General features: G+C 40.9%; 1 protein-coding gene across 1 annotated transcript in view; it reads left to right on the forward strand.

Annotated features, from left to right (window-relative positions):
- The window catches only part of LOC112154875 (CLIP-associating protein 1-B), a 68,446-nt gene that overhangs the window by 26,852 nt on the left and 20,930 nt on the right, over positions 1–20,664 (forward strand). The window contains exons 18-25 of the mRNA XM_024286103.2: positions 84–130; positions 484–654; positions 14,859–14,966; positions 16,295–16,453; positions 17,747–17,842; positions 18,715–18,771; positions 19,060–19,163; positions 19,743–19,766. Coding sequence (XP_024141871.1) covers positions 84–130; positions 484–654; positions 14,859–14,966; positions 16,295–16,453; positions 17,747–17,842; positions 18,715–18,771; positions 19,060–19,163; positions 19,743–19,766 — 766 coding nt within the window. The remainder of the gene's footprint in view (positions 1–83; positions 131–483; positions 655–14,858; positions 14,967–16,294; positions 16,454–17,746; positions 17,843–18,714; positions 18,772–19,059; positions 19,164–19,742; positions 19,767–20,664) is intronic.

A 20,664-nucleotide genomic window follows, 5' to 3' on the forward strand; every position in this document is an offset into this window, starting at 1 on the left:
GGGGGTGGGGGGAACGGGACTATGACGTTATGTCTGATTCCACTCAACGTTCATAGAAGGATCTCTCTGTCCTCTTTCCTCAGCCGGCCGCCGCCACAGAGGGGTGATGTGGGAGGGGCCATCAGGAGGAGTAAGTTTCCATGTGCTGTGTTTCTGATGGGGGGGTCTGATCTGATCACAGTGGGGCCCTCTGCTGCGGCACACCTGAACATGAAGTTTGTCGTTAGAGACAGATTCATGAAAGTTTTTATGAATTTGATATAAACACCGGATCAGGATGTTTCTTTTGAACGGGACCTCCATGAAGGTCAAAGGTCATTTCAACAAAATATTGTTTTAAAAAAAATGTCAAACTTGTTGCTGCTTTCATCCTTCAGCATCTGTCAGGTGTGCTCAGAGTGCACGTTGTCATGGTTACCATGGAGACGCGGTGATGCTACACATGTGACAGCAGTGCAGGTAAATCGTCTGTTTGTGATGCAGGTAGGTTGGAGGGCTCCAGGATTTCCACGACAACTGGCCCCCTCCAGAGGTCTTGCAGCGACTTCGATGTAAACACCGTCTCCACGACCAAGCCCCCCCTGTCCCCCTCCTCTGGGGCCTTGCTTCATACTGCTGGAACCGACCTCCCCCCCGGACCGAGTTTCTCCTCAGGTGAGCATCAGTTTCTCCTGACCTCCAGGAGGACAGCAGCTGCTCCGCTATGACAGACGTGAGGTTTCTGGATCTGGGTCTACTGGACTCTCTGGGTCTCCATGAGGACCGATGGTTCTGATAAGGTCATTAGACGACCTGCTGATGATCTCGTTCTTCACTCTGGGACCTGAAGCTGTCCACACCATCAGTGTTGTAGAAGTTCTCTAAAGTTCTCCCTGGAGACTAAAAAGAGCTGAGCTTAGATTTCTTCTGAGGAGAGAGACAGTGGTGCACACAAACAGAACGCTGTGATGGAAACGGATTAAGATGCAGCTTTGAGCTGGTTTCTTCTTTGAATCGACTGGTTTGTGGACATGATGATCCCATGAGCAGCCAGCAGAGGGCAGTGTGACTCAAGGCTTTGCAGCCTGTGACTCGGGGGTGTCAAACTTGATTGCTTAAGGGACCAAAATTCAAAACTAACTGAAGGTCGCGACCTAAACAGGAAAAACTTTCATTGAACACAATTTAATTAAATTTTTAAAGGCTAACTTTTTTTTAAAACATAAATATGAATGAAAATGTTATTCTGGAATAAATTGACTTTAACTTTAAATAATTTATATTTTCCTCTCCATAAATAGAAATTATGTCATAATTATACAAGCTAGTGGTAAAATAATGTAAAGAATTCAAATTTGTGCTTTTCAGCAGATCAAGTCACATCCCGTGTTGGACGCCTGCGCTCGTTTCAAGAAGCAGGTTTAACAAATTTAGAGTTCCAACCTGAACTCAGAGTTCACGGACTCAAAATTCATAAACCCAGAGTTTTCTGTTTCAACACAGCAGAAAAGAGTTGATTCAATCAACTTTGAGTTGTTGGACTCAAAATCAGTTGTGAGCGTCGCCTCCATTAAAAGCCCTGATCAATGAAGCAAAGACGGCACGATTCACCATGGCAACGGGAAAAAACACCTTTAGAGCTTCATACTTCACGGCGACAGACATTGATGTGTTCATACAAGCATATGCCGACTGCCAGCACATTTTCCGCCTGGGGCCCTGATTCAAAGGGGCAGCATCTCAGCGAGGTGGGAGGAAAAAAATAATCTGTGCAGCTATGATTGTCTACTACCTGTTATGTTTTAAATGGCCTGAAATCAGCGAATTGGCGCCCTCGGCTGGTGCAGGCGCCCCTATCTGCTGAGCAGGAGACGGACAGGTGTGAAGAAAAAGGGAGGGGTGGGGGGGTCCGTTAGACTGCGGGTCTCTCCTAAACGAAGATGACGATGAGGAAGGAGGGTGGGAACTACTTTGTAGAATGTTTTATTTTTAAATCAGTCATAACATGACATTCTATAACCCATGTTTCAATACAGACGGACCTCTAAATTAACAACTACCAAACGGGGGTTAAACTTTATTTGGTGGTCAGAAAAACTCTTTGACTTTGACAGGTGAGTCTCTGTTCTTAATCTCTGAGGCTCAGACAGAGAGCTTCTCCTCCACTGCTGGTCACCACAAACATCCATTTTAGACTCGGTTCCAGCATTTAATCCTGACTTTATTGCGCTGATTTAATGGATTTAATTGTCACATTCACAGCAGCACAAAGTGCGTTCAGGGGCTGCATATCAACGTTTTGTTTTGCGAGCGAATAATTGTGAACTGAAAATTTCAGAATATAGGGAATAAAGGTTTTGATAAACATTCAACTTTTTTATTAGACAAATGTTTGGCTCATATAAATCTAATATGGCTGTTAGACTTTGGATGTCATAACTAAACATGTTTTTAACATTGGATTGAAGAGCAACATGACTGATTCTTCTTCTCTGGAGTACAGATTAATATGGTAATTTAAATTTTCAAATCATGAATGTTTTTTTAACCATCGTATTTTCTTATATAGTTTTATCTATATAGTATCTTTTTTAGTTTGTATTATTGTACGTACTGATAACTGTTATCATGCTACACAGTAGTAGTTCACTTTCATCTTATCCCTTTCGGGGTCGCCACAGCGTAACAGCACCCACTGTTTTGCATCAGTGATCTGGCAGAGTTTTTACGCCGGATGCCCTTCCTGACACAACCCTGTACTTGAGGGGCACAGGGACCCAGTTAGGCGGCAGCATCAAGGGTCTAAGGACCCAATCTGGGTGGGGATCAGTGGACGACCCTGGGAATCGAACCCAGGGCTCCTGGGTGTCAGCCCTTCACCTAGCCCACTGAGCCACCCAGCCGCTCGTTATCATGCTACACAGCATTGTGTTAAATATCTTTTGTACGCTGTTCTTAAATGTAATTCTAGGAAAACATGGCAATAGACAAGCGCAGGGGAGTAATTCAGGGTAGAACCGCCACTGAATGTACATCGGAAGGAGCTTCCCACCGGCTGCGTCCGCGCGCAATCAGGCGGACACTTTAAGAGTCGTTCACGTTGGGTCCGTGGGCAGGCATGCGTGCCCGCTGCTGGCGGCAGGTGGAGCGAATGAAAAAGTCTGTAAAAATCCTTCAACGCCGGAGCTTAGCTCCAGTGTTTAGGCTTCGTTCTTCCGTCTACCGTTAACGTGATGAGCGTAACTCAGCGGATTCAGAGCGGAGTAAACGAGCCTCGCGCTGATGATCAGTTCTGTGCAGTTATGAAGTGTTTGTGTGATCCACGTTTATCAGTGGATCCTGTGGCGGAGAAAAGCAGCTCTGTACCTCAGCGCTCTTATTATGAGACTCTAAGTTAGTAATATTCTGTATATCGAAGCAAAGCAAGACAGAAAAAGCACCTTTTTCCCGCGTCAGAAGCAGCTGATTGACTGACATTGTGAACGGTATGTAGGGGTGTTGCGGATCACAAAACTCACGGTTCGGATCGTGTCACGGTTTTAGGGTCACGGTTCGGATCACTTTTCGGATCAGTAAAAAGTTAAAAAAAAAAACAACAAAAAAAACACCACCAACAACAACAACAACAACAACAACAACATGAAAGCTAAATTAATTTTTGGAAACGTTTCAAATCATATATTCAAAATGAATATAAAGTACTTCCCTTACACAAAAGTTCAAAACTTTTGCTCACTGAGGCCTATTTATTAAAACAAAAAATCTTTAAAGTTTGAACACAAGCAAAATGCTAAAACTTGTAGTTTCTGAATACATACAAATCTACAAAAACAGAGAAAAGAATGCTTAAAAATAGTTTTGAAAATACCAAATCTATCTGGTGTTCACTTGAAATACAAATGTTCTGATCCCACTCGCCAAATGGGGACATTTAAATATTTAAAATAATAATAATTATCTGTAAAACGTGGCACTGTTGCACCCGCTTTTCCTGGTGATCTTTTTGGCTTGCCATAAAATCATGTCCATTACGGATGTATTCTTTGAATCCAGAAATTGAAACGTGTACTGATGCTTTTATTCAGGTCTTAACATTAAATAAACCTGATATCTATCCATCCGCGTCAAGTTGAGTAAAGTTTGTGACGGAAGCTGCAGGGTTTTTCCTGGCTTAAAATAAGGTGGTGGTGTCTCGTGGGGACTTCAGATTTGTATACCTTAACAAGTTTATTTTATTATTATTATTATGTAACTTTATTGAACATTCTTTCAATTTACATATTTTACTATAGATCACCTCATTATAAAACAGAAATGTAACTAACAAGCCTAATTTTGATACACAATAAAACAACAAATTATTCTAGTTTGAAGCTCCATACAAAAGCTTCAGAAGAAACCCTCAAATTCATGGCCCCGCCCCCTTGTCCGTTTACGAGCACTCTCTCCTTTCCGCGCGGCAATAGACAGACTGTCTCCTTTTTTCTTTTTTCACGGAGGTTCTCCTCTAAATCAGGTGTTTAAACTCCTGATTTTAAAGCGTGTCTTCTCTCCCTTAAACTCTGTGGGTCTGACGGTAACAAACAGCTGTGGAAGAATAGTCCAGTCGGACCGAACCATTTTCAATTAAGAGGAAGGGGGGTCCACAGACGATGTTTCCAAAACAAAATATATAATTATTGTTACCTTGACATTAAAATCAAAATATTTGCGATTATATATTGGTTATTGGTTTACTGAAATTATTTTTTCTGTTGTATCATTTTGTCATCATTCGGGTCTCCGTGGACTCTCTCTCAGTCTGGGCTCCTAGAATCAGCCACATCCCCCCTTTTCCAGGAGCTGGTGGCGGCCGACACCAAATTCTCTATGCAGGAAAAGCTCTGAAAGCTCCGCCCACACGCAGCGGGAGATTCAGGAACAGACTTTAAGAAATAACCGTGAAGCTGTTACTTCAGCGCTGGTCAAAACAAAGAGGATTTACAGGAATTTGACAGAATTTCATTGATGTGAACGGACAATGATTAAAATTATGAGAGCCCAAGGTGTGTGCGCTCGCTGGGGGTGGGGGTCGGAGTGGTCCGCGGTACACACGTGTCCGAACCGTGTCCCGAACCGTGGCTTCTGATCCGTACGGACCACGGATAATCCGTGATCCGCAACACCCCTAACGGTATGTATGCCAAAAAGACAGTTATTCACTCTTGGTGTTTTGGGGTCAACTACGGTGGCCCTGAAGGTTAAATCACATAAACAAATTCATCAGCACAAAACATTATAAAGATCTCAATGGTAGTTAAAAACGAAAATCAAATAATTAAAAACATAATCAGTTTTTTCGAAAACAAAACAAAATTCCACAAACCAAAACAATTCTAAAAAATGAAAAAGGAAATGTTTCAAAAAACAAAAGTAAATTTCAAAAATTAAAATGAAAGACTGTACTGATCACAAAACGTTATAAAGTTTTTTGTAGTTGAAGTTTCAGCTCCGTGAAGCATTTTTAAGTCCTGCTCCAACAATATTTTATCTGTTTTCAAAGCGTTTTAAAGTACTCTTTTCATTATGATTCTTTTCATTACATTTTTAGCTTTAATTCTAAAATTTGTCATCTTCTAGGGCACAGTTTCTGCAGAGCAACAGAAATTCCTTAGAAATTCTCCTCTGAGTTATGGACGGGACTGTCTGGGGGAAGTAACCGTAATGCTTATATCTAATTAAATCTCTGTTTACTCGCCCTGCTGCTAGCTTACAGCCCCTCACACCTCAAGCTAAAATTTCAGTGCAACAAAGATGGTGAGTTTGATCCAGATTTCAGCTCAGGAAAACAAAGACGTTCATGGATCTGTTTGTCTACAAGTGGATGCATCAGAATGGGGAGGTGCAGAAAGACTTCACCCATTTCACTTGCTGTGACAAATTTAATCTTTTTCAAACTATGTATTTTATTCATTTTTATATACTATATAAATGTCTTAGTTTATCATTATTGTAGAACTTTGTTGTAAATAAAGAGCTTTATGTTTACCTGTTTGTAAGTTAATCATTTTCAAGTCTTAATGCAGATATTGAGAGCAAATAAAAAGCAAAGGGTCCATGCAATAGTATTGTTAAATGCAATGTGCTCGAGAAGGTCGGTGCACCAAACCTTCGTGCTGGTGCACCTAAGAAAAAAAGTTAGGCTCACTGGTTTAACTAGTGAAAATTTTTTATCTAGAGCCCTGAGCATCATGGAATCTGTAGTTTATGTGTCATCAGGGCTTAATTTCCCCAGCCATTAATAGTTATTAGGGCTGTCAGATTTGTCGTGTTAAAAACGAGTTAACTTGACGGGTGCGTGACGGCGACAATTTTTTTGACGCATTAATCGCGGATTTTCTCATACGTGCCTTTTCGCGCAGGCGTCCCTCATCGCCCTCTAACTCACCGGCTGCTCTCACTAGATCACGGGCGGGTCTCCAACCACCGAGCTGCTAGAACCGGCCCGGCGCTAGGACCTGGAGAGCTCCTGCACCCTAACTCGGCTCCGGTTCACGTCCAGTATCACGTCTGGTGGTACCGGCTCGCGCCCGACGCCGTGTCCCGAGAGCTGCGGACCCCCGACGTTCCGAACAGCAAGCACACCGGGTGACGTTTTAAATGTAGTTTAAACAACGCCAGTTATTTGTAGATGAAAAGATAAATCTCAGCTTTGAGTGTGTGGCCCGTCCCTATTTCGTCAAGCGAAAATATGCAAAATATCCCAAAGTTCTGGAGGTTTAAGCGTGATCCAACCCCAGCATTTGGTCCTGACAAAAAATGAACATGAAAGTGTTATGGAAATGTTATTTTTTATGTTTTTTTATTTTATTTTACTGAACATTGATTGAAGTTTTGAATTTAAAATGCCCTTCACTTGCACTTGGGCTTTTGTTAGGCATTTTATGTTACAGCCTTTTATTGTTAAGAAAGTTTATCTCAATACAATGTTACAAAATAAAGTATTTCTGATGAAAACTATTAATTTTACCATTCTTGTTTTCATAATTAATGTAGAACTGCTAAATTCCACGAAGCACATATTTTTTTCCTAAAAAACGACAACATATTAATTTGCGATTAATAGCGAGTTAACTCGGGACAAAATGCAATTAATCGCGATTAAAAAATTTAATCGCCTGACAGCTCTAATAGTAATACTATAAAATGATGTGGCAGTCCAGATGTAATTACACTTTTTTTTAACTGTTGTATAGTCACAGAAACAATTGCTGTTCAGGCCCACTAGGGGGCACCAGCAGGTCTTTGCAGACAGATGTTGGCATGAGAAGGGCAGAGTTTACTGGAGGTCACTAACGAAGTCCGCCTGAAGACTAATGAGCCTGTCATTAGTACTCACACTTTACTGGATTAACCTATTGTGGTGTTCCACGCTGTGGGAAATGATCAGAATGTGAAATGATAAAGGAAAGAGCGCTGAGTGATGAAAAATACCCTCCATACATCGATTCATCCAGAGAAGTTTGTCTTCCAGTGTGAAACGTTTCAAGAAGAGAGCAGAAATGTAGCTTCCATGACTCAACATCCAGACATCTCAATGTTCTAGTCCTTAAAATGATGATGATGTTTTGTTCTTCCTCACCAACAACAAGGGGACCTTCATCCTTCGTGCTTCAGACGTTAACAATGTCTTCCTTTTTCTCAAGTGTCAATCAGGTGGAGCTAAGGTAAAAGTGAAGGTATGAGTGATGTTTGCACATGTGCAGCTGTATTTAATAATAATAATAATAATAATGGATTAGATTTATCTGCGCTTTTCAGGACACTCAAAGCTCTTACATTGTATATCCATTATTCATTCACACCTCATTCATACTTGGTGACGGTAAGCTACTACTGTAGCCACAGCTGCCCTGGGGCAGGCTGACAGAGGCGTGGCTGCCAGTACGCGCCTACGGCCCCTCTGACCATCACCGGAACATTCATACGCATTCAAACACCAGTGGAGCCACACTGGAGGCAAGTTGGGTTAAGTGCCTTGCCCAAGGACACAACGACACTTGGCCGGAGGGAGCCGGAATCGAACCGCCTATCCTTCGATCATTGGCCGACCCGCTCTACCACCTGAGCCGCTGTTGCCCAGGCATCTCCTGCGTCTTCCTCTGGGAATTCTGCTCGTCCTCAGCATGACTTTCTAAACTGCTGTGATGGTGGAGTCTGCTGTCACTGTGTTTCTGTGTTTCTATGCAAGTTCTAGGTTCAAAACTCTGCATTGCTGCAAGAAAACACATTCACACGTTATTCATAGTCATACAGTTACAACATACATGAGAGTGCATCTTCATATGACATTTAAAATAGTTTTAAATGTTTTGTTTGAACCATCGTTTGTTCAGAGAGTTACAGCTCAGTTTTGTGTGCAGAAAAAATAAAAATGTATTTGATTTTATTCTTTTTGAAAATCTACTTTTTTTACAAAGAAAATGATCTTTACATTAGGTTTCGTCTGTGCTTGTTCTTGAACTATGGCATCATGGGGACCAGCCCAGTTTAGGTCACATCTGTACATTAATCAGTTGCAGGACCAACAGTTCCTTTAGTGACTTTACTGTAAAACATCTACAAACCTTCAGATCTTCAGGGTTTCTGCTGTAAATAATTAGCAGTGCTGAGTGTCGTGGTGAAATATTTTGTCAGGTGAGATGTCTGTAGGCCAGCAGGTATTCCCAGAATTCATCACTCTAGCCAATTTACAAGCAAGCTCCTAACATATGAAATTGATTCTAAGTTTATCAGATCAGAATCAACACAACTAGAAAACAACTTAATCATCAGCATAACTGATGCTCAAATCACTAATCTCCCGTTTCATATATGTTCATTAACAGATAAAGATTTTTTTATTTATTCAGTGACCTTTATTTAATCAGGAAAATCCCATTGAGATTTTGAAACCTCTTTAGCATAGGAGTCCTGGCCAAGAAGCTGCCACAGAGAACTCATGTTTGTCCTTTAACTAAAACATTGAAAAATCATTAGAAGATTTCATTGTGACATGAGGCTCAAAGCTTAACTTTTATGTTATAAATGTAAACTTTTTTTTTCATTTTTTTAAACTTATTTTTTGACTCTTTTCTAAAATTTTCATCCACACAGAAAAACTTGTTTCAAATGTTTGTTTAACTTTTTTTTCTACTCCTTAATAATATTTGCTGACTTCAATTTCAACTAAATGTAATAATTATATTCATAAGACTCTCTAACAGAATTATGTTTTCTGGTTTTAAATACATCTCTGGCATATTGGAAATGAGGATTATTCAATTATTACAAACTAATAAAGGATCAAAGAAACGTCTAAACTATTATGTGAATCTTGTTATGAAAACATTCTCTACAATTATCTTTTGTTAAAGAACCTGAATGGATCAGTTATAGTTTGACAGAAGGTTATAAATCCTGATAAAGTTACGGCGATAAAGTTTGTTTATCATAGCTACCTTTCCACCTGAAGGATATCTATTTTTAGCTCCCAGTTATGACTTTCATCTTAGATAGTTTTTTTTTTTTTCTACCTTTATTAGGTATTGATCTTCTTGTTAGTTGAGGTACAGTTTGTTGTAAATTAATCAATAATCTTAAAAAAAAAAAAACACAAATCCAACTTTAAGACACTTTTTGCACATTAATAGATGCATTTTGATATCCATCAGGTATGATAGAATATAATCAAACTTTATTGATCCCACAAAAGTGAAATTACCATGTTAGATGTCTTTAAAACATCACGTGTAACATGATTGACAGCTGGACATTGTTGTTTTCCTGTGTTGCTAGTGATGTAAGGTTAGACATAATTAAGCTAATTTTAAGGGTTATTTTACAGACACAAATGTTTTGTTTTTTTTACCTTGTTTTAAAGAATGTAAACTTTTAGTTGATCACCCCAATACTAATGCAAAATAGTTTCATTTAAATGAAATAGTTGTTCCAAGATCACAAAGTCGTTTTCAGATTTGTCTCTAGCAGTTGGAGCTGGACAGTAATGACTGTTTTAAAAAAAGAGACATAATCTACCAAAGATGATTTTCTACCTTTTTGAACTTTATTTATGGTAATTAATCCCAGTTGAAACTTGAATAAGGACACGGTCTGTCCCCGAGCTAACTCTACTGGATCATGAACTACACAATAGCATGACTGAAACACACTTATCTCTTCAGTCGTGATCATTATCACCATGTTTAGAGGATTGCCAAAGGCCTGATTTTACTGCACAAACATATTCACGTACACAATTGTCTACATGAACACAAATACATAGAATTTCTGAATGCACAAACCTTTAAACACACATCTTACCCACACATGCACCTTGACACTGAACAGTGGCGGTTCTACACTGAATTACGCCCCGGGCGAGACCCTCCCTAGGTGCACCCCCCCTCCACCACCACCACCACAGAGTCACAACTGAATTTCGTCTGTCTCAACGGCCATGTTTCACAACAATTACAATTGAAAACAGGACATAAGACATTTAGCACAATTCTGTGCAGCATAACAGTTATCAGTACATACAATGATACTAACTAAAAATTTACTATACAAACATAACTATACATAAAAAATATGATTTTAAAATAAAACTTCCATGTTTTGAAAAAGTAAATGAATATGCCCTAAAATTATCTTTACTTCAGAAAAGAAAAATCCGCTCATGATTGCTGTCTTCAGTCCAGTGATTGATAATTTTTTGTTGTAAGTTACTTTATGCCAATACATCCAGAGTCTACCAGCCATATTAGATTTCTACTAGCTTCTAACATTTCTCAAATAAAAAAATGTATGTTTATCAAAACTTATGTCCTTTATTTAGAAAGTTTCAGTTCATGATTATTCTCTCTCAAAAACAAAACACTAATAATAATTGAAAGTGTAGAAATACATCAGGTTTTATAACATGACAGAAATGTAATGTTATTTTAAGATGAACACACACCCTTTTTTAAAGCATCAACTTTTCATCAAAGCCTTATAGTTGATTTCTTGTCATTCTTTAATATCTTGAACATTTTTTTAAGAAACTGATTTTGTTCGAAACACAAATGATTTTTAACGGACCACAGAAGACTAAATATTAAAACTAGTGAAGAAAAATAAAATGATTATTTTTAGATTGTTTTTTTGTCACGCATATAAAAACAAGCTTATATAGAAACATATACAACATTTTTGCGTAATTGTGTGTAATACTGATCTGTGTGTTGTAGTTGTGAGTCACAATGAAATGGAGCATGAAATGAGAGTGTGTTTGTGTTGCTGAGGTCAGTGTTAGCAAATGCTAGAAATTCCCAGCACACCTGAATGCAGCAATAGCGAGCTCTTAATGCAAGCGCACAAGTGATGAAATTCCACGCAGCCCCTGAACGTACCTCGTCCCGCAGTGAATGTATCAATTAAATCCATTATATCTGCGCAATAAAGTCAGGATTAAATGTTTGAACCAACTCTAAAATGAATGTTTGTGGTGACCAACAGAGGAGGAGAAGCAGACTCCATCATGTTGTGTTTGAGCCTCAGAGATGAAGAACAGAGACTCACCTGTCAAAGTGAAGGAGCTTTTCTGACCGCCAAAATAAAGTTTTACCCATGTTTGGCAGTTTTTAATTTAGAGGAACTGTGGGTTATAGAATGTCATGTTATGACTGACTTTAAAAAATAGAAAGTTTCTACAAAGTAGACCATCTTCTTAATTTGGGAAACCTGCAGCCGAACTGTCCCTCCTCCGCCCCTCCCTCTCGCTTCACACCTGTCGGCGTATCCTCGGCAAATGCACCTGCAGGGGGCGCCAATTCACTGGTTTTAGGCCGTTCAAAACATTGTGATATAACAGGTAACAGAAACCCATAGCGGCACAGATTTTTTTTTCCTCCCAGCGCTGAGCTGCCGCCCCCTTCGAGTTGGCGCCCGAGCAGCTGCCCGTACTGCCCGTGCCTAAAACCGCTACTGACACTGACTAATGCAAATGTACATATATACATATACACATCAACACAATTCAAATATTAGGGCACACAGATAAAGGCCGGTGTATCGTTTGAACATTCAGTTGTGCTCAGAAATTTACTGGAAGAAATTATGATTTCTGGATCATAGAATATTGATGACAACATCATTTCTTTCCCCATTCAATTTTAGTGGTTATTTAAAACCATTAGTTGTAAAAAAAACAATCAAAAAATCTGTTTATCCATCCATCTGCCTCTGGAGTCCCACAAGCCAGCCAGGACTGATAGAACTCCTTCTTCAGCTTGACGGCACCACTGGGTTCGGGGGTTGCCACCACGACAGGCACCAGAGACCTTGCGGCCACAGCTCCGGGAAACAGCAGAGACAATAGAATTGGAGAACATGGTCCACTCGGACTCAATGTCACCAACCTCCCTCGGTACCTGCTTGAAGTTTTCCCGGATGTGAGAGTTTAAGACCTCCCTGACGGAGGGCTCAGTCAGACGTTTACAGCAGACCCACACAGTACATTTAGGTCTGCCAAGTCTTTCCGGCCTCCTCCCCCGCCAGCGAATCCCACTCACCACCAGGTAGTGATCAGTGGACAAAATCTGTTTACTTTTTTTTTTTTTTTACAGAAACTTTCGAAATGTTCAAAAGTTCCCTGAAGACATTGTTCTGCATGCTTAAGTGTCATGTGGCTGATTGACAATGAATTTCTAGTTAGTGAAATCTGAGGGGTTGTGCACTGAGGCAGGTGGGAGATGTAGTGTTAATACTCTGGAGATGCTATCTCATTAAAAGTCTTCACATGTTTGAGGGACAACTCACTTTCCTGGCAGATCTTTATTGCACCCACCGGCTTCAGCTCCATCTCCCATAGTAGCCGCTCTCTGACCTTATTATCTTCCTCTCCGAAGACAATCCCAGATAATGGAGTCCTTCATCGTCATGAAGTTGGAGGACTGCACCTTTAGCCACAAACCCATCAGGAAGCTTTTGAACGGCTCATGTGTCCTCTCCGTGTGAGACCGAAACTCGTACCTCTTGTACTTCTTGTTTTTCTTTAGTGAGAATCAAATTTGCTCTGTGTTGGATTTAATTTTTTCTCTTCACCAGGATTGTCAAACACAAATGTCTCAATCTCAATCAACCACTTGTTCATCTAGTGGTGAACATTTTTCACAACTTATAATGGCAGCAGGTTCTGGAGGGGCTGTCTCATCTGGGCTCACACGGCTAGCCTTACTGCTCCCATGCAACCCCACAGATTTTATGTAACTTTAAAAGTGCAAGAGGAAAATCCCACTGCAAACAATCACGATTGACCTCTGGGGTCTGACCTCTGCAGCGCTGCACATCCGTTTCATTGGGTTCAAATATTCGCTGGACGCCGCAGCTGAACCACAGAGAATAAGGTAGGGATTACTGTATTTCCTATATAAATGCCGGGTTATCGCGTGAATCTACGCAAGTTTGGAGTTTCGCAAGGTCTGCAGCAGAGCCTGAGGCTGCAACCATCCCGTAGCCATTGGGAGATATCTGTCGTAGCTAGACGGCTCCCGCATCGCACCTGAACTGTAACGCGAGCTGGGGATCAGTCTCCTGACCTCAGTATTACTGACTCTCAGATCTCCAACGGGAATTTCAAGCGAGACAGCCCAAGAATTGGAAAGAACTGGAGGTTTTCTGCCAAGAAGAATGGACTGCTTTACCGTGAGAGGGAATACAGAAGCTCAACAACCACAAGAGACTTCAGACTGTTACTGATACAGAAGGGGGAAATACAAGATATGAGAGACTGGGGGTTGCCAGTTTTAGAACAGGGTCATCTGCAAAGTTTCTGTTGTCATTATGATTAAAAAAAGAGTTAACACTGTAGTTTAACAAGAATAGCTTAATCTACCCACCAACCATTAAAGGAAAAAAATGTTTTTCATATTCATATTCTCTGAATAATAGCCTAGAATTCATCATTTCTTCCAGAGTTTGTAGATTAATGAGCTCAACTGTAATCAAATAAATGAATGAATGAAATCGTTAATTTCAAGCAATCCGGAATAATACATAAAAAACATATCACATTGAATCACAAGTAGATCGCTTGAAAGGGAGTGGAAGGAAGCGAACTTATATAATCCTACCCCGGCTCATATCAAATTAAATCAGTTTATAAAACCGCTTCTCATACTGTGAGCAACTCAAAGCGCTTTACATAGAAACAAAACATACACGGTAAAAGCCCAGCTCCCACCCCCCATAACACATACACTCATGACCCCACACACAATGAATACTTAAAAAGAAAAACGTATAAAACAAACTTAAGCACTGACCTTAAGGCGATTTCAATAATTTACAACATGATTTTAGATCACTGAAATAGAATCATTCCACTCTACACGATTCAGTTGTATTTATATAGCCCACTATCACAACAGAGTTCTCTCACTCTGGTAATTGTACAAAAAGTACAGATAAAAATAATATATAAACAATGCTGGTTGCTAAACAGACTAAATTAAACTGTTATCCCTGTCCTGAAACCCTTCTTCTCTCTGAGAAAAAAACTCCCAAAAAAAGATTCCGGGGATAAAAAGCAGAGACTTCGGAGATGTCCACATGAAGGAGAGCTCCTCTCCCAGGACGAACAGATGATGAACCAAGAATACTAAAGAAGAACTAGCTTATCTAACTGATACACTTCATCCAGATGAATAAGGAAGTGCAAACAAAGGGATATCCTCTTCTTTTACAAACCAACAGCAACCTCTCCAAAAACATGCCAGAAGGGCATTTGAAGGAGGCCCCGCCTCCAGAGAGCAGAGCCCTTACCTGGAAAGTTGTCTTTGCCCATATTGTCCCTGTTCTGCTGCGTTCTCCTCCAGGTCATGTGCCCACACGAAGGCAGAGCTCAGGCAGCGTGGGAGGAGCCAGTGTGACCATGGGGGACAGCAGGGGCCGAAGCCGGACTAAAGTAGTCTCACAATCCCAACGTATGTAAACTCATGATCTACCTTTCAATGTACAATCAGCATTTCCCATTGCAAATGTTCAGAGCACACCTATCGTCTTGATAATAACAGCATATTTCAGGTCATTTTACTCGAGCGAACTCCGCCTTCGCATGGCTTTAGCGTGATTTATTTAGACAAACGTTCGTCAAGCTTCTCACTGCCACAACGTTCAAGTTTTAGCAACAAAACCAATAACTAGTTGATCAAGGCTGTGCCAGCAAATATTTCAATTTGAAAACACCATGGCCGTGGTGGTCGACTCCTGATCGGAAGCGAGTGGGTTCGACTCCCGCCTTGCCCGCCAATGTGTAGAAGTGTCCTTGGGCAAGACACCTAACCCCGAATTGCCTCTGGTGGGAGGTTGGCGCCAGTGTTCAGCAGTGGAGCCCCCAGCAGTGTATGAATGTGTGAATGGGTCTGTGACTGTGAAGAGCTTTGGGCCCTTGAAGGAGGGTAGAAAGCGCTATACAAGTATACGCCATTTACCATTTAAAGAATCTGCCCAATGACAAGCCTGTATTCAGTTCAGTCTCAGGCAGAGATTCTGGTGATTCTGGCTAAACATTGAAATATTAAAATTTCACCGTCAAATTATGGTCTAGAATTAGGTCAAAGGTCAGCCCTGTTTCATTTTATTTTGAAAACCCCTGACACGGTTTTAGGGTTTGACACTTCAAATCTGAAATCAGCCAAGTGCGCACGCTGTAGTGTCATCAATTGGGATGCAGAGTTTCTTGTTGGGATGTCTGGAAGATAGTTTTGATGTTTGCAGTAATGAGATTTTGAGAAGATCACCTGGTACCCAGCACACGTTTGAACGGCCGGTACCCCGTACACGTTTAAACACCCGGTACCCAGCACACGTTTGAACACCCGGTACCCAGTACAGGTTTGAACGGCCGTTACCCAGTACAGGTTTAGCCATTTCTACCCTGCACACAGTCTGCATTCACCCATAAGGTAGTTGTGACTAAACCAGAATGTGACCCCCCTGTCTCTGTTTGACCATTGTCCATATCCATCCTGACTGACCTGTTGCCTCCATCCTTCAGGATGCAGCTCAGCTGATCCTAACATTGGTAACCTCAGTTTCACGGGGCCATAACCCTCTAGCTCAGCCTGTATCTGCATGTCTGCATGCCTCATCCTCTCGTCTGTAATGATTCTTCTCACTCAGTTAGAACCTCTCATCATCTTTTCTCTAACATGGATTCATGGATCGGTTCTGAGGGTCCAACTCTGCAGTCTTTTATCAGAACCCTAAGCTCTGGTCTCCACCCACATGAACTTGTGCCTCTGTCTTACAGCTGGCAGTCGCTCCAGCTCTCCAGGAAAACTGCTGACTCAGAGAACTTATGGTTGCATCTCTGAACCAACAGCTTTGGTAGCGGGAACACCGGCTTACCGGCGCAGCCGAATCCCACGGAGTCAGGGCTGCAGCCGAGAAACGAGCCCCAGCCGCTTCGGTAAGACCAGACTGTCCAAGCAGGACTGCTGTCAGCAAACTTAAGGATCCAGATAAATCATCCCTCTGTCACGCTTTCATTCTGAATATTCAGGATCTTTCTCTTGTACGGTATGAATAACCAGACAGACCTTCAAAATGATGGCTAAGATTTGGGAGTTTTGACTTTCATCTGAAACCTTATCCCTACTACCCATACAGATGAATCTGATCGGGTCACACAGGTGACCTACAGGAAACGTCAAGGTCATAGAGAGAAAGGACAATAGAGAGAAAATGTTTATCTACGGGCGTGCTGCAGGCGACATGTCATAGTGAACACTTCTTCAACACATAAGGGGAAGTAGGTGAGACGCAGGTGTGTCGTACAGAGTTTTCATTTTTAACACAGAAACTGAAACTGCACCCAGAGACAGGAACACATTCAAAGCTATTGCCATAAAATTTATAAGATAAAAAAAATCTTTTAAACATTTTGCTGACATTATGTTGAGCCATATGTAGAGACTGTTTATAACAGCTGAGTGTACGAGGTAAAGATTATCCACAGCTATAGCAGAAAGCTGCCTGACTGCTGGCAGCTGAGCAGAAAGGATAATGTTTAATGACCACAAATGAACAGAGAACATGTTAGAAACTGTTGCAGCACAGCAGAGGTTTAAATGAAGTATCTGTGAACACCTTCCTTTGACATTAGTGAGAGCAGGAAACTATATTGTAAATATGCAGTATATACATACCTCATATGTATGCAGTATGTAAACAGACAGTACGTAAATAAACAGAAAAACTACAAATCTCTCAAGGACAGCAGAGATGTTGATCAACAGCTGGATAGTTTGATTCTCATTATGAGAATCATAATGAGAATTAAAATTAAAAATAAAAAGAAAACATGGTATTGGCACATATTTACGGTCAACCAGCACAAAAACTGATGGAAATTCACGTTGATTTCATATAAAATGTGCAAGATGCAGATTGATGCATGTATCGTCTGTCCATCGAAGTCTGAATGTTGTTGTAGTTTTTGTGCTGGTTGACCATAAATGTCTGTGAACAACATCAGCCATGTTTTAAAGCATGAAAACATCAAACATGAATAAAAATGTATACATCAATGGACCAAACTAATCTTTGATACTTGCTAGCATCACTTTAACAAACTTCACGCTCCCCAGCCTGATCCCTTTATGAAAGTCTGATTTCATCCTGGGATTCCTCTCCATCAGATTATTTTGGTTTTTGCAGGTCATTGTAAAACATTGTCCCTCTCTTGTGACCCCCCCACCAGGCCGGAGCCGCATCCCCCGTCCCAGCTTGAGTCAGGGCTGCAGCTGCAGCTCCAGCCGTGAGAGCAGCCGGAACACCAGCCCAGTACGAACTCTGGGTGAGAGATTTAAAAAAAAGAAGCAAGAAGAATTAATCTAAAAAACAACAGTGAAAGTGTGAACTGAGATAGAGTGAGGGACCACTGTATTTAATCTAATGCATCATATTAAACATAAAAAAACACTGTAAAGTCCCTCTTCAACCATATTTCAGTTTTTTTAGTGTTCACAGCTTTTTCTGTTTTTTATTTTTATTTAAGATGATGTTTTTAACCAAAATCGTGTTATAGGACAGTTTCTGCTGAGCAGCAGGAGATCATTAGAAAGTCACGTCTGATTTGTGGGCGGGACCGTTGGTGCAGAGTAAGCCTGCACGGATTTCCCATTGTCTCTTTTGAACTCTCTCCCACTAGCTTACAGCCCCTCACAACCCAAAGCTAACAAAAACAGCGAGGAACATCGTTTCTATCCAGCTGTCCAGTACTGATCCAGATTCTGGCTCAGACCAGGAAAACAAAGACGTTCATGGATCTATTTGTCTGCATTAAAATGGGGCGGGAAACTTGTGGCTCCGCCCAGAGTATTTCTACGCCACAAATATATTGTTTTTTTTACTGTTTTTTAGTCTGCTGCTAATTCACGGCATTCTGAGTAAATACTCAGAAATGTGGTTTTAATCTGAATTTTCTTTACATCATGAGAAAAACAAGAACATGTTAAAACACCATTTTTCCTTGAGGTGGGTGTTTATCTGGGGTGGACATGTTCTCCTGGGTTTACAGCTGTAATGAACATATTAGGAGACACGAATAAGATAACTTTCATAGAAGGTTCTGGAGTGAGGCTCCGCCCTCTAGTTTTGAGTTTCTTGCACTTCAGTCCAGCAGTGTGTGACTCGTGTGCTTTAACTCCTGATCTGGATGTCCTGCAGCTACCCGGCATCATTCCCGTTCCACCAGCTCCCTGTCCAGCGCCGACCTCCAGTCAGGTAAGCCCCACCCCCGAGACCCTTCTCTATAGTTTTATCAGTATTTCATAGAGGAAGCAGGATGTGAAAATGTTTTTCTGACCCATTCTGCTTTCTATATTCTTGTATATTTATTATACTTCTCATATCCTGAATGTTTTAGCATCAATTGTGTTATTTTTTTCCTGAGATCCATCAGTTTGCTGTAGTCACTGTTTTAAGGTCTTCAGCTTATCTTCAGCTTATTCTTAAATAGTTCCTAAAATCCTTCGTGTTTGCAGTTCATCTTTTCAGCTGTTCTTTCTTCAGACCGCTTTGGGTTGATTCACCAGGCTCACATCTCCGCATCAGTGAATGCCATGAGGGTCCTGAACACTGGTACCGAGGTGGAGGCGGCTGTGGCAGACGCACTGGTACGATTTTCACTCACAACATGGAATAGAGAACGCTCACAGCTCCAAGTCCCTCTCCAAATATATTTTTTTCTGTTGTAAAATCTTTTCCAGTGGTCTTTCATTCAGGAGAAGATTGAGCTCAACAAAATGAAGAAATAGCAAGTTTTGAGATGAATATGTAATAAGGATGGCGACTCTGCTCTTAAACTCTCCTTCTCAGTGGGTCTAACAGCAGATATATGTGTCCTCCGTTTTGAAAAAAGGCTACAAGAAGATGTTAGAATCCCCATTGTCATCGTGGTGCATCTTTGAATGCATTTCACTGATGGACGAACCTTCAGATAGCTTAGCTTTACATTTTTAATGTAGTAGTTTGTGCAGCCCATTTGTGTTAAAGACATTCAGTAAACAAAGTTGTCATCAGTGTGAAAACATGATTGACTAAAAAACCAGCATATAGATAGAAGGACATGACTAGATGGAACACTCCATATAACTGCCCATCTAGTTATGTGAAGGAGATAGATGTGGTCCAATAGAAACAGAACATCCAGAGTTAAGAAACTCACTCCTTTCATCTATCCTCATTTGTTTCAGCTTCTAGGAGACTCCAGGAATAAGGTCAGTCGTTTTTCTGCTTTCTATGTTCCCCTGTTGTTCACAAATAGTCAGAAAACGTCTCAATGAAGTTGCTTGGCTCGTAACCCCATTCATTCATTACAGTCTATTTGCATTTTTACAGAAGCCAAAAGTCGTCTATCCTACGTTTTTGATAACGTGATAACGAACAAGATCATCTCGTTATCACGAGAAAACACATTTTTTTGTAATTATAAAATACCAAATCTCGAGTGACTCGCTGTCTCCATGTTGCCCTTCTCCTCCATCATCTGTAACGGCAGCGGTCAGATGCCGTCAACTGGTCACTGATGAAAATGACAACAAACCTGCATTAAAACCACTAGCTTAACTGCAGCCGGGTCAACCTCCCTAAAATAACGATGACTGATTTGAACTTTTTTTAAGACCGTCAGCACAGTCTCCGCCTGTCTTAGAACACCGTTAAATTCTTCTGTTTGACATTTTTCCCTAACAAACTGATTGTTTTGCTGCAGATTGTAGAAAAAGTTTCATAGCTGAAGGTCTGTTTTAGTTCTGCTAATGTCCAGAGCTCAGTGAACACATCACGCAGAGACGTTTGTCACGGGCTGGTCGACGAGGACCCAGATGCAGGGAAGTAGATTGGAAACAAGATGTGGAAGACTAATGATTTAATAACAAAAACAAAAAGAAAAACTACTGCGCAAACAGAGCTGAAGAAAACCACAGGGAGAGAATACAAACGAACTAACACTGAACACAGGAGGACCTCAACTTAAATAGGGAGCAAGCTAAATCAGCTGTGCACTCCTCCACAGAGATCAGGAGAGGGTGGAGATCAGCTGGGAGGAGCCACAGTCAGCTTGAACACAGGAAGAAAAAAGAGAAACACATCTAAAACATAACAGAGTTCGGTCAG

This window comes from Oryzias melastigma, linkage group LG21 (genome assembly GCF_002922805.2).
Source record: "Oryzias melastigma strain HK-1 linkage group LG21, ASM292280v2, whole genome shotgun sequence".
Taxonomy (NCBI): Eukaryota; Metazoa; Chordata; class Actinopteri; order Beloniformes; family Adrianichthyidae; genus Oryzias; species Oryzias melastigma.